A 13046-nucleotide genomic window follows, 5' to 3' on the forward strand; every position below is an offset into this window, starting at 1 on the left:
AGCCATTTGTCCTCTTTCTCTTCCAAACCCATTTCCAACATCTGTGGCTGGGGCAGCCTTGAAGATGGTGTGTTGGAGTTTGGGGAAGATGGGTATCTGATGGGTACACATTTTTGTCTCTAGAAGTCTTTTGTCCTTGACCAAGCTTCCAATCAGTATAGAAGCATCTACGGGTGCCTCTGGGTTTAAGAATTGTCCTATGTGTTGTCAGATTCTCATAGCAGATGATGACTTGTCCCAGGATGCAGAGGCAGGAGGGAGCAGTGACCCAGCACTCACTCTAAGGTCAGGGTGATCTGGGTGTGTTTGTTGTCTCTGCCACTTGGTACCAGTGCCATCTGGGGGAAATTATGTGCTGCTTCCTCAGCTGTAAGATGAGATAATAATAGTATGTATCACTGGAGACTAGTGGGAAGATTAAATGAGGTACGCAGTGTAAAGCTGGAATTAAAAAAAAAATATTCAAAATCCCACCCTCCAGCCCTGCCCTCTCTGCCAAGCCCAGCTTCACAGCACTGATGTCTCACGGCACTTCTCTTACATCCTTTCCTCCAAGCAGAACTTGCCTCTCAACCAGTGAAGGGAGTCCCAGATTTTCCTGGTTCTTGTTTCATCACTTCTATACACCGTCATGTCCTTGTTCCTGTTTTCCACCTGGCTGCAATTGACTTTGCTAACTGGTCTGGTTTGTGTCTAGAGAAGGCTGTATTAGTTTCCTATCGCTGCTGTAACAAATTACCACAAATGCAGTGGCTCATAACAACAAAAATCTATTATCTTACATTTCTGGAGGTCGGAAGCCCAAAATGGGTCTCACTGGGCTAAAATCACCATGTTGGTGGGGCCGGTTGCTTCTAGAGGCTCTAAGGGAGAAATCCATTTCCGTGCCTCTTCCACCTTCTAGAGGCTGCCCGCATTCCTTGTTCTGTCTCTTTGCCTCGCTGTCATCACATCTGCTTCTGTGACTCTAAAGCTGGAATTTTTACCACAACACCTATTTCAGTATTATGATTATTCCTAATATGGTTCCATCTGGAATTTTTCTTTGAGTGGCAAGTTATTGCCTCTGTTAGAAGAAAAGCACAAGTTGGTAGAGAAAAGAAAGGCCATTTATGCATTCTCAGTGTGTGATTAAGAAGTTTTATCCCCTTCAGAGGCTGGGCCATAAAGGACAATAGTTTGTTTTAATTTCAGGGTGCAGAGAAAGTGACAGCATGTGTGCCTGATGCCATCTGGTATGACTATGAGACTGTAAGTAGCTTTGACTTTTCTTAAACTCTTCAAGCTGCATAGACAAGATACGTCTGGGTAGACAGAAACATCTATCCATGCACTGAGGAATGTTTCTATCGTGTTTGCAGTGATTTCATAGCAGAGTCAATAAAGTGAGACGAAGTCACTCGACATCAGTCATGATGAAATCTGAAAAAGATACTTTCATATACTTTATTCAGCAGCAAGATAAAGATGGAAGTAGAATGTCTCGTGGGCAAATATTGGGGCCGATGGACAATTTGAGCCTGGTTATAAGTGAGATTCTTGTTCAGAAAACTATCAGTTTGTATAATGTATGTCAAATAGCCTCAGCGTGATATATTTTCCCCAAGCCCCCAGCTGATCACAAAACCCGTTGTTCTTAAATTCTTTCCCTTTTCTTGCTTGATGCCTGACTAGATAGCAATTCAACTAGGTGGGAGAAGGAAAGAGCTGGAGATAACTCTGCATGTGGTTAAGAGGTAGCGGTGATGTGCTCATGCCAATGTGTTTGATTTGTCTACGTGTATCAGGGGGGCCGAGTGAAATGGAGGAAGCAAAAAGTGGAGATGGAACTTCCTGGAGACAAAATTGGACTTCACCTTCGAGGAGGCTACATCTTCCCCACACAGCAGCCAGCCACAACCACTGTAGCCAGGTATAGCATGGCTGGGAGTTTCCTTTAAGGGGGAGGCTGACAAACCTAGTTGTTTCTGTTCCCATCTGTTGCCCATGTAGAAGATGCTGAAGCATTACGTGGAATGTGGGGAGGAAGGGTACGTGTGTGTGTGTGTGTGTGTGTGTGTGTGTGTGTGTGTGTGGTCATCAAACTGTTCCCTGGATTTCTGTGGGCCTCTTCTGGGGAAGCTGTGATTTAGAGCTGCATCCAAATGGATTTTGAAAGACCTAATCCTGTCCTTCCTTAACCCCCCGACTTTCCCCTCGAAACATACTGACTGCTAGGATGGTGAACCTTCCTAGTTTTCCTAGGAACATGTCAGTTTTAGCCCTGAAAGTCTCATGTTTTGGGAAACTTCTCAATTCCGGGCAAATGGGGTCTGTTGATCACTCCACCTGCCTTTATCAGACCATCGTTCTACCTTGCTAGGCACTCGACTCTTCATTCTCATTTCTAGGGAGTGGGGTCCACTTTCCACTCCCCTATAATCTCAATTTCCTGTTTCTTTCTTCCCACTGAGCCATTTCTTTCTTGTGATGCAAAACGTGGTTCAAAAATTACGTCCTGTGCACTTCATATCTCCTTCATGTCACTCATTTCTCCTTGATGATTCTTTGATGCTCAAATTATAGACTCCATCTGTACTAAAGAGGCACACATTCACATCTGTGTCTCTAAACGTATTAGCTAATTTGCTTTTAATAGATGTAGTTTTTTGGAGGTTAGAAGTCTTTTTCTTTTGAACCTTCCTTACTGCCATAATTTTTCAGATTTAAACTTTTGTGATACTGATGGAAAATACATATATATCCAAATACTACCTGGTTTCTTTTTCTCTAACTATTCAACTTCATGCTGTTCTGCACACTGATACCAAAATTGTCTTTCCACAGTGAAGATCTCAATTTGTTGCTTCCCAGATTAAAGTCTAAATTCTATCATTAGTAGGTTGTTCAAGGCCAACCATAATCTGGTTTCAAGTTAACCTGTGTCTCCTGACACACCTTACCACACACCTATAGAACAGCCATGCCAAAAATCTTGTTATTCTCCAAACATACTCATCTATTTCCCTGCATTTGGGCTTCGGCACTTATTACCCTTTTCAGCATTCTTTGCCTGATACATTCTTAATCATCTTCCAAATTACACTCTGATTTCATCTGCGAGAAATCGTCCCCTACAATTCCCGCAGGGGGTGTGCTGCCACTTCCAATTTTCTGGTCTTTTTTTTCTTTTTTTTTTTTTTTGCGGTACGCGGGCCTCTCACTGTTGTGGCCTCTCCCGTTGCGGAGCACAGGCTCCAGACGCACAGGCTCAGCGGCCATGGCTCACGGGCCCAGCCGCTCCGCGGCATGTGGGATCTTCCCGGATCTGGGCATGAACCCGTGTCCCCTGCATCGGCAGGCGGACTCCCAACCACTGCGCCACCAGGGAAACCCTTCTGGTCATTTTTTAATACTTTTTTTCCCTTAATATTGTTAAGTATTTCAGTCATAGTTATTCTATACTTTGTAACTGAAAAGTCTATTATCTAAAATCCTTAGTGGAATCTAAATCTATTGTTAGTTGTTTTTGCCAACTTTCTTTCATGTTGGCCTGTTACCTTGTGTATTTAGTAATGTTTTGGTTTTTCAAATGTGGTGATCTCAAGGATCCAAATAGGTTTCATTCCCCCAGAGATGATTAGCCTGCTCTTTGGTTGCCAGCCAGGACTGCTGTCAACTTGGGTTTCACATTAGCACCCTTCAAGGACCATGTGTTTAATTTATCTAGGGCCAAGTAGTATTTTAGTGGGTGAGTCCTTAAGAGTATACAGTGTCCTCCAGAATATCTAGGCCACCATACTGCTCCAAGTGTCACTGTGGACTCCTGTAAGGCTTTTAACTTTTGTGTCACTCTTTACTTTCTGTTTTGACTATTTGGTGAATATGTTTAATCTTTCTTACAATATTTAAGGTCATCAATGTAGTTCTGGTCTATTTGTTTTTGTATCTCTTAGACTTCCTAGCAATGAAAGCTATTCAGTACATGCGTGTTAAGTGAAAGCAGGTGATTTTGTTGACACTGGAACCTGGCTTGCACAGGGCACAGTGGAAGGCTGACCTATGAAAGAATATAATAGGGGGTGTGAGGGATGCAACAGGAGTAGGAAATCGGGAGGTGGTCTAGAGGAGGGGTGAAATAAGGAGAGATTTAAATGCAGTTGCTCCTTCTTTCTCCCTCTTTCTCTATGTGCATCTATTTCAGCATCTTTTGAGTAGTGTTTTGTGTTTTATATTCTGAGTTATAAAGCAGATAATTAGAATGTTTTCTTTTTCTCTCTCGTAATGAACTAATAATAAATAATCAAATTAGGAAAATTGCCATTATATAGATGGACCTTATTGTATTTTCTTGCTTTCTGGGTCAACATGGTTCTTAGGCAGGGAACAAATATATCCCCCCTGCAGTTAATACTTTTCCTCCATGTATCAGCTGTAAAATGATTAGGCTGAACCAATTATTGTCTCGGATTTCTTTCTCTTCTAATAGCCTGTATTCAAAATAATAATAGCATCAGCAGGTTTTATTGTAGCTATTTCAGTGATTCTGGTGATTAAATTCTTGCCTCCTTCATAGATGTTTATTGCTAATGTTTAGAGTGGTGCTCTCGCCTGTGACATTACCCATCCTAGAAAGTGATACCCCTGTTGATTTTGCCTTTGTGCCTGAAGAAAAGCAGAGCCATCTGCTGCTAGTAACCTGTCCAATTTGAAATCTGATAGAATCCTTCACAGCTCATTTAGCAAAATTCTTTGAGTCCCAAGTCTTTGCCTCTCACATAAATCTTGTTTCTCACAGTCGAAGGAACCCTCTTGGTCTTATCATTGCCCTGGATGACAACAAAGAAGCAAAAGGCGAACTTTTCTGGGATGATGGGGAAACGAAAGGTGAGCACAATGTTGCCTTTTCCAAACCTGCATCTTCGAGTTACTCCTGCTGGTCATTCAGCGGTGGGAGAAATCTCACCAGGCCCAGTAACATTAATCACTCAAGAGAAGAATTTTGATTTCAGTTGTGCTGTTCAGGAATAGTGGTAGTTGGACCACAGGTGGAAGGAAAACACATCTCTACCTCTTAGAATTCTCCCACTGGCCAGCTGCATATATAGGCTCTCATTGTATTATCAAATGGCACCTGAAAGAAATGTTTTCTAGACTGTTTCTGCCATTCAGTGCACACATCTTCCCTGCAAATACTTAGGAACAAACGTGGATGATGTGTAAAACCTACCTGTGCTAGTCAGGCAGTGAGAAGACACCTTTCTAGTGCACCTGAATCTAGCCATGCTTCTTAATCTGTCTCTAATACATTAACGATTCTTGTGGCTCAAGCTTAGGAAACAGCTTCACTTGAGGCATATGCCATGGAAGCGAACCTTTTCAAGGTTAAGGTAGGAAGCAAAAGGGAAAACAGTGTCTTGGCCTTGGAAACTCTCTCTCTAATCTTGTCATACTCAACATGTAGCTTCAAGGAGTGCCAGGATGAAATCTGTCCTTCTGTAGTGGGCAGGCCAGAGTCTGACTTGTTTTAATCTCACTTTCAGATACTGTGGCCAATAAAGTTTACCTCTTATGTGAGTTCTCCGTCACCCAAGTGAGTAGTATATTTTTATGAATCTTAAGTATGGGCTTTTATCTGACCATTAGCTCATATGTGTTTGTGAATGTGTGTAATTATATTTGTAGCTTCATTTATAACAATAGGTGACCACATTTCAGTTTATGACTTAACACCTAATAATTGAATCCTTCTTGTTAGTAAAAAGAGGCAATGATATGGATAAATCAAAGCAGTCTTTTTAAATGAAGTTTAAAAAAATTTCCCTCTCTGTATGTGTGTTTCTCTCTCTCTCTCCTTTTTCCGCCCCCCTCAGGGGAAAAATAAGTTTGTACTTGAGCACACATTAGTAGAGACAGCTAAGAGCCATTCGGAGCGGTTTTGAGTATCTGGTCTAGGACGAAGTATTGGAGTGATTTGAGAATATGTGTATTTAAGGCAGATCTTTGTACTTAACTGTTTTGCAGAACCGCTTGGATGTGAAGATTTTGCAATCAACCTACACAGACCCCAATAATTTAGCATTTAAAGAGATTAAAATCCTTGGGACCCAGGAACCTACCAATGTTACAGTGAAACACAACGGTGTTGAAGTTCCAGTTTCTCCTAATGTCACTTATGATTCTAACCTCCAGGTAAAACCCCATTTTGTTGAGATAGTTTGTAAAGAATTCTTCATTGCTTATGATGTTCCTTCTTGCCAAGGTTGCATGGGTTTCTGAAGGACCAGAGCACACTCTGAAGACTGGGGTGGGGAGTCAGAGGGTTAGGACAGAAAAAAATAAAGAGTGGGCCAGAGCTGGGGTTAACAAAGGAGCTGCTGAGACATGGGAGGAGGTAAACTGGTCCTTTCATCTTTATTCCCGTATCTGTCCCTCAGTCTTCTGTCCTCTCTGACTGGAACAGAAGAAGAGTGAAGTCAGGAGTGTCGGGAACAGGATTGGAGGAAAACTGGGTCTGAAAGCTGCTGATTGATTGATGCTAGAAGGGTTGAGGTGGGAGGTGGGATTCCCATTATTTAAAATTTCGAGGTGCTTTTTTTTTTTTTTTTTTCCTTTTACTGTATTGAGCTATATAGAGTCTCACTCCAACACATACATTTTTAGGAGATATTTTAAGTCAAAGAATTGGATAAGCTTAGCTAATGGCTACTCACTTGGTTAGGTGATAATAATAAAATAATTTTTCCTCACTTTTAATGAGGCCTGAAGTTCCTGGATAGGCTGTAATCAGCTCCTCTGAAATCTTAGTGTTATGAGGAATCCTTTCCCCCACACACTCCCTGCTACAGGTGCTCCAAATGATCTGGGATTGGGAGCTGCTGGGTCAGTGTGGTTTGTGAGGGACCGTCCAAATTTGGAGAAAATAAGTAAATTTAATCTTCTACTATAATGATATATTGGTTGCATTTGACATTTTGTTTTGACAATATACATTGAGGGTGCATACATTATAAAGTTAGAAATAAAGTATTATATGGCTAGTTGTGTGTACAGCAAAGTGCAAGCCATTTGAAAGATGCACATATAAAAATAAACTAATTAAATGTTTGATAAATATATTAATAAATATACAACCAAAGGAACTATTTTATTGTTTGAATTTAAGTGGTGGAGAAACACATGAAACTATTGGGAAGGGGACAGGCAACCCAACCCTACCTCTAGGAAATGTTAATATATATTCTGCCCAATTTCATGTTCAGAGCTTAACGGAGTCATTGAGCAAACCTTTGGAGACATCAGGGCTAGAGCTGGACCTTGAAAGATGGTACATCTGGTAGAGATTTGTTCAGCTGCAAGTGACAGGAGGCTCAGCAAAATGGTAGTTTAAACAAATTGGGATTTTTTTCCCTTCTGGGATTAGAAGTTTAGGAAGTGGTCAGTTGCTGGCATTGGTTCAGTGGCTCAAGGTTGTCAGGGTTGAGGTCTTTTCTTCTCTTGTGACTGGAAATGGTGGCTTAATTCCAGTCACTCTAGCCTTGTTAGAGAACAAATAATAATAAAGAAGAAGAAGCTGGAAGGAAAAGGGAAAGGTGTAGGTGAAGGGAAGGGAGGGGCAGGCCCTTAAATCAAGAAAGAAATACTTGGCCAGTGGACTTGCACTTACCTATTAATGGCCACAGCTGTGTTACATGGCTTCAAAAAAATAGTTCTTAATGGAGAACTTTAGTGCTCTAAACTGAAATAGTAAGAAGGGAATTTTACAGAGGGCAGGCAGCTAGCAGTAAATTCCACAGATAAGCACCATTTTCCTAGAAAGGGCATTTGCTTAGATAAAGCAGTCAAGGTTGAGTTATCAGAATAAGCCAGTCTTGGGACTAAGAATAGCCTTTTGTTAGTCTGTGAGTACTGAATAACTAGAATAGGTAGGATCCACTTTTGGAAGGGGATCAGTTTGGACAGATTAACTTGTGGTCAGATTTTGGAGGGTTTTAGGTGCCAAAATAAGAAGGATCTGATCTGATTCTCAAAGGGTCTCATATTGATCCTTGAATCAATATGTGCCATTGTGAGAGCGTTGTTCTGGGGTGGGGTTTGAGGTACAGGGAAGTGCAAGATGAATGTAGACTGGGGAGAGACTGGAAGAAGGATGATAATCCTTAGCATGAGATTTTATGCCTCTAGACAAATGAGAACTTGCACTATGGAAATTACTAATTAAAGAGGAGATGACCATAAGAAAAACACATAGAAAAATATTAAATGTTTGAATTAGTGAATGGGACTCAAAGAAAATTTCAAGTCTTGAGGCTCTGGGCTTGGGGAAGTGAAGAGGCTGGGATGTTAGAAATGGAAGAAAATGTAATGATTTTGCCAACTCACCAGTTTTGCAGTTGGTGAAACTGAGACCCAAGGAATTGAAATAGTTTGTCTACGTTTCCACAGTGCAATGGAGGGGAGAACCCAGGCCACACATGATTCTTATTTCTGTGTTCTTGCCCCTACTCCAGACCAATGGGGAATACTGTTTGGGGAATGCTGTTTGGGGAATGCTGTTTGGGGAATGGAGGACAAAATGATGAGCTCGGTATGGGGTGACACCACGTGGTTGTGTGTGCTGTGCTACAAGGGGGCTGCAGAAGAGAGCCTTCCTGACAAAATAAGGAACAGAAGAGGAGTCAGGGGAGGAAAGAAAGGGGTGATTACAGAAGGTTGTAGTTGACCTGATTCTTTTCAAAATGTTATGTACAAATTCTGATAGAATTGTGCCATTGGCCCTGTGGTTACTGGTTAGATCTCTGACCTCTCTCTCTTTGTGTAAGCTCCAGTGCTATATTGCTTAGATTGTTGAGAGCCTGGTCTGATTTCTATTTTCTTTCCTAAAAGAAGTTTCAGACCTTACAAGGTCTTTGACCTGAGGGTACATTTGCTTGATACTGTCCCATTCTTACAGGTGGCCCTTATCACAGAAATTGATCTTGTCCTGGGAGGAATATACACAGTGGAGTGGGATGTGAAGATAAGGGATGCAGAAAAAATAGACTGTTATCCTGATGAGAATGGTGCTTCTGCAGAAAACTGTACTGCCCGTGGCTGTGTCTGGGAGGTAACCATAGTGACGGTGTTAATGTACATTAATATCCCAGGATATTGAATATAGTTCCCTGTGCTATAGAGTAGGACCTTGTTGTTTATCCATCTTCTATATAACAGCTTGCATCTGCTAGCCCCAAACTCACAATCCATCCCTCCCCCACCCCCTCCCCCTTGGCAACCTCAAGTCTGTTCTTTATGTCTGTGAGTCTGTTTCTGTTTTGTAGATAGGTTCGTTTGTGTCATAGTTTAGATTCCACATGTAAGTGATATATATGGTATTTGTCTTTCTCTGTCTGACTTACTTCACTCAGTACGATAATCCCTGGGTCCATCCATGTTGCTGCAAATGGCATTATTTCAGTCTTTTTTATGGCTGCGTAGTAGTCCATTGTATATATGTACCACATCTTCTTTATCCATTCATCTGGTGATGGACATTTAGGCTGTTTCTGTGTCCTGGCTATTGTGAATAGTGCAGCTATGAACATAGGGGTGCATGTATCTTTTTGAATTGTAGTTTTTTCTGGGTATATGCCCAGGAGTGGGATTGCTGGATCATATGTCAACTCTATTTTTAGTTTTTTGAGGGACCTCCATACTGTTTTCCACAGTGGCCGCACCAATTTACATTCCCACCAACAGTGTAGGAGGGTTCCCTTTTCTTCATACCCTCTCCAGCATTTGTTATTTGTAGACTTTTTAATGATGGCCATTCCTAACAGTGTGAGGTGGTACCTCACTGTAATTTTGTAAAATCCTCTACACTTAATCTACAGTTTCACAAGCATAGCACCAGTGCCTATATCACTACTTAAAATCCATAGAAAGGACAGACTTCCAAAGTAACCTGAGTTTTTATCTGGATGTGAAGAATAGGTAAGGATGGGAGTGGGACTTTTTTTTACAAATATTTTACATGGAGACCAGGAATGAAAACTTATGTCACTACCAAAGAGTATATAAGAAAATGACTGGTTTTATCTTTATCTCCCTGCAAATTGCCTTTTCTAGCCCCTTTATATTTGATAATATTAGAACTCATGCTGAGCTGGATTTGGCTTTACTTTTCAGGTATCTGGTTCTCTTGGAGTCCCTTTTTGCTATTTTGTCAATGATCTATACTCTGTCAGTGATGTTCAATATGACTTACATGGGGCCACAGCTGTCCTCTCCTTAAAGTCTTCGTATGCCTACTTTTTGCCCTCCGTACCCGTGAACTCCCTCCGTCTGAATGTGACCTACCATAAGGATAATACGCTGCAGTTTAAGGTATGTGTTTACTGTATACGTGTCAAGTACCTACTTGGCACTTTTCATGTCCATTAATTCTTTGCTAGTCAAGGTTACAGAACCCTGAAATCGGTCTGCTCTTCTAAGTTAGCCATGCTACAATATACTAGATCATTATCCTAAGAGTAATTGGAGACCATTGATGGAACAGTGACACCTGTTCTAAATTGCACTTTGAAACGATTACTGTGTCTACTGTAAGGAAAGTGGTTGGGAGGACAAGATTGAAAAAGGAGAGACAAGTTAGGAGGCTACTAGTTAGGAAATCCAGATGAGGGACTGAGCTTAAACCAGGAACAGAAAGGAGATGGAGAAGTGGACATCTTTGAGAGAATGAGAAGTAGCATTATGGGATCTGGTGATTAATTACAAGTAGTCTATGAGGGAGAGAGAAGCATCAAGACGATTACCATATTTCTAGCTTGTGTCTTTATATGGATGGTGGTGACATTAACTGGGATGGGAAAACTGAAAAGGTTTGAGCTTAGGCAACATAAAATGATGAGTTCAGTTCTGAACACTGAATTTGGGATATATGAAATACCTACAAGAGTGTACTGATCTCTTTCTCTCCCATGATGTTATTACATCTCAGGACAAGCGTTGGGCTGTTTTTGATATCTTTTTCACTATTGAATTGTAAGTTTCTCAAGGACAGGAATTTGTCCCTTCATCTCTGTGCTCCTGAAATGTAACGCAAAGCTTAGGAGATAGTAAGTTCTCAAAAGTTTATTGAGAGAATAAATGAAAGACTCAGGCCAGTGTAGCATTGCTTGAAATGTTCTTGACAATCTGATATCAACCTGGACAGTGAGCTCTTTCACGTCTTCTAATGTAGGGATGATACTCTTTTATCTTTCTATCCTTACTGTAACACTGGCATGTGGTAAGCGCCTAATGGGTTGTTTTTTGTTTTTTGTTTTTGCGATACGCGGGCCTCTCACTGTTGTGGCCTCTCCCGTTGCGGAGCACAGGCTCCGGACGTGCAGGCTCAGCGGCCATGGCTCACGGGCCCAGCCGCTCCGCAGCATGTGGGATCTTCCCGGACCGGGGCACGAACCCGTGTCCCCTGCACCGGCAGACGGACTCTCAACCACTGCGCCACCAGGGAAGCCCCGCCTAATGGGTTTGAAATAAATGAACTTGATCAAGTTTCCAGGTTTAATTCTTTCCTATTCTACCTCCTGATTATATAGTAGCCTCTCCAAAATATTTGCCTCTTTCTTTTAATTCTCTGTGCCTTTGCATTTATATCTCTGCCAGGAAGCACTTGCTTTTCATTCTGTGCTTGTTTAATGACTGAAAAGCTTTTTAAGACTCAGCCTTTTCCCTCATGAAACTGTCTCAGTCTTCCAGAAACATTGTTAGGCATTTCCTTTCCTATAACCTCACAATACTTCTGTATAGCTCTACATTAACACGTATCACTCAGGTAGTGTGGGCACCTCTCTTTCACTTTCCATTAGTATGTGGACTTCTTAAAAGCAATAACTGTGTCTTACTCAGTTTAGTAATCCTTGTGTCTAGTACAGTATCAGGTAAGAATATAGTAGGTACTCAGTGAATCAATTTAGACCCCATTTTTAACAAGGACATCTATGATTATTTTAATCAAGTAGGGTTCATGTTTTTTGGGGGGGATTTTTTTTTCAGTTCAGAAGTGTTTTCAGGTATTCACATACAGTCACACACCCACACACCACACACAAAGTAATAAAGCATATATTCATAAATTCCAGACTGATTTCCCAAGGTAGAACCAATATCAAAGGAGTGTGTTTATGTAATACAGGCTTTTAAAATGAGATATGACAGACTCAGATCAAAATAGTAAATGTGACATTGTTCTTTGATTTGTTAATTAACTTTCCAGTATCACGAGCTTAAAGAAGACAAATGTAGCATCCAGACTCTTTGTCAAAGACATCAAGTTCCTGCTAAGAGTATAGGTTTCAAGATAACTATACTTGCCTAAAATCTATTTCCTCTGGTCCTAGATTTATGATCCCAACAACAACCGGTACGAAGTTCCAGTCCCTCTCAACATACCCGGGGTTCCATCCAGCACCTCTGAGAGCCGACTCTATGATGTCCTCATTAAGAAGAATCCTTTTGGGATTGAAATTCGCCGGAAGAGTACAGGCACTGTAATGTAAATGGCTCTTAGTCTGACTTGGAATTGATGATTACCTGTATCATTGCCAGGTCCATTGTCCTTGGAGATATCTTGCTCAAAGCAACACACTGTCCATTTCCAGATTCATGAACAAGTTATTTCCTTCTGTTCTTATGAGAAACCTTTCGTGCCCTGGGAATAATTCCTGAGGCAGCTACATGTACCTACGGATTCATTCAACAAATGTTTATGGGGTGCCTTCTCCATAGTACGTGGTTATAGAAGATGAGGTCTTTCTTTTTATGACAAAAAATACTAAGGTAATAACAAAAATAATTTAAGTTAAAATATGTAGAGGGGGCTTCCCTGGTGGCGCAGTGGTTGAGAGTCCGCCTGCCGATGCAGGGGACACGGGTTCGTGCCCCGGTCCGGGAAGATCCCACATGCCGCGGAGCGGCTGGGCCCGTGAGCCATGGCCGCTGAGCCTGCGCATCCGGAGCCTGTGCTCCGCAACGGGAGAGGCCACGACAGTGAGAGGCCCGCGTACCGCAAAAAAAAAAAAAAA

General features: G+C 41.5%; 1 protein-coding gene across 1 annotated transcript in view; it reads left to right on the top strand.

The window, feature by feature from the left end:
• Window positions 1-13046, top strand: part of MGAM (maltase-glucoamylase) — an 87381-nt gene that overhangs the window by 33204 nt on the left and 41131 nt on the right. The window contains exons 20-27 of the mRNA XM_081243929.1: window positions 1195-1251; window positions 1788-1912; window positions 4778-4866; window positions 5523-5572; window positions 6004-6171; window positions 8933-9085; window positions 10147-10344; window positions 12363-12517. Of these exons, the coding sequence (XP_081100055.1) occupies window positions 1195-1251; window positions 1788-1912; window positions 4778-4866; window positions 5523-5572; window positions 6004-6171; window positions 8933-9085; window positions 10147-10344; window positions 12363-12517 (995 nt within the window). The remainder of the gene's footprint in view (window positions 1-1194; window positions 1252-1787; window positions 1913-4777; window positions 4867-5522; window positions 5573-6003; window positions 6172-8932; window positions 9086-10146; window positions 10345-12362; window positions 12518-13046) is intronic.

This window comes from Mesoplodon bidens (assembly GCF_964165515.1).
Source record: "Mesoplodon bidens genome assembly, chromosome: 9".
Lineage (NCBI taxonomy): Eukaryota > Metazoa > Chordata > Mammalia > Artiodactyla > Ziphiidae > Mesoplodon > Mesoplodon bidens.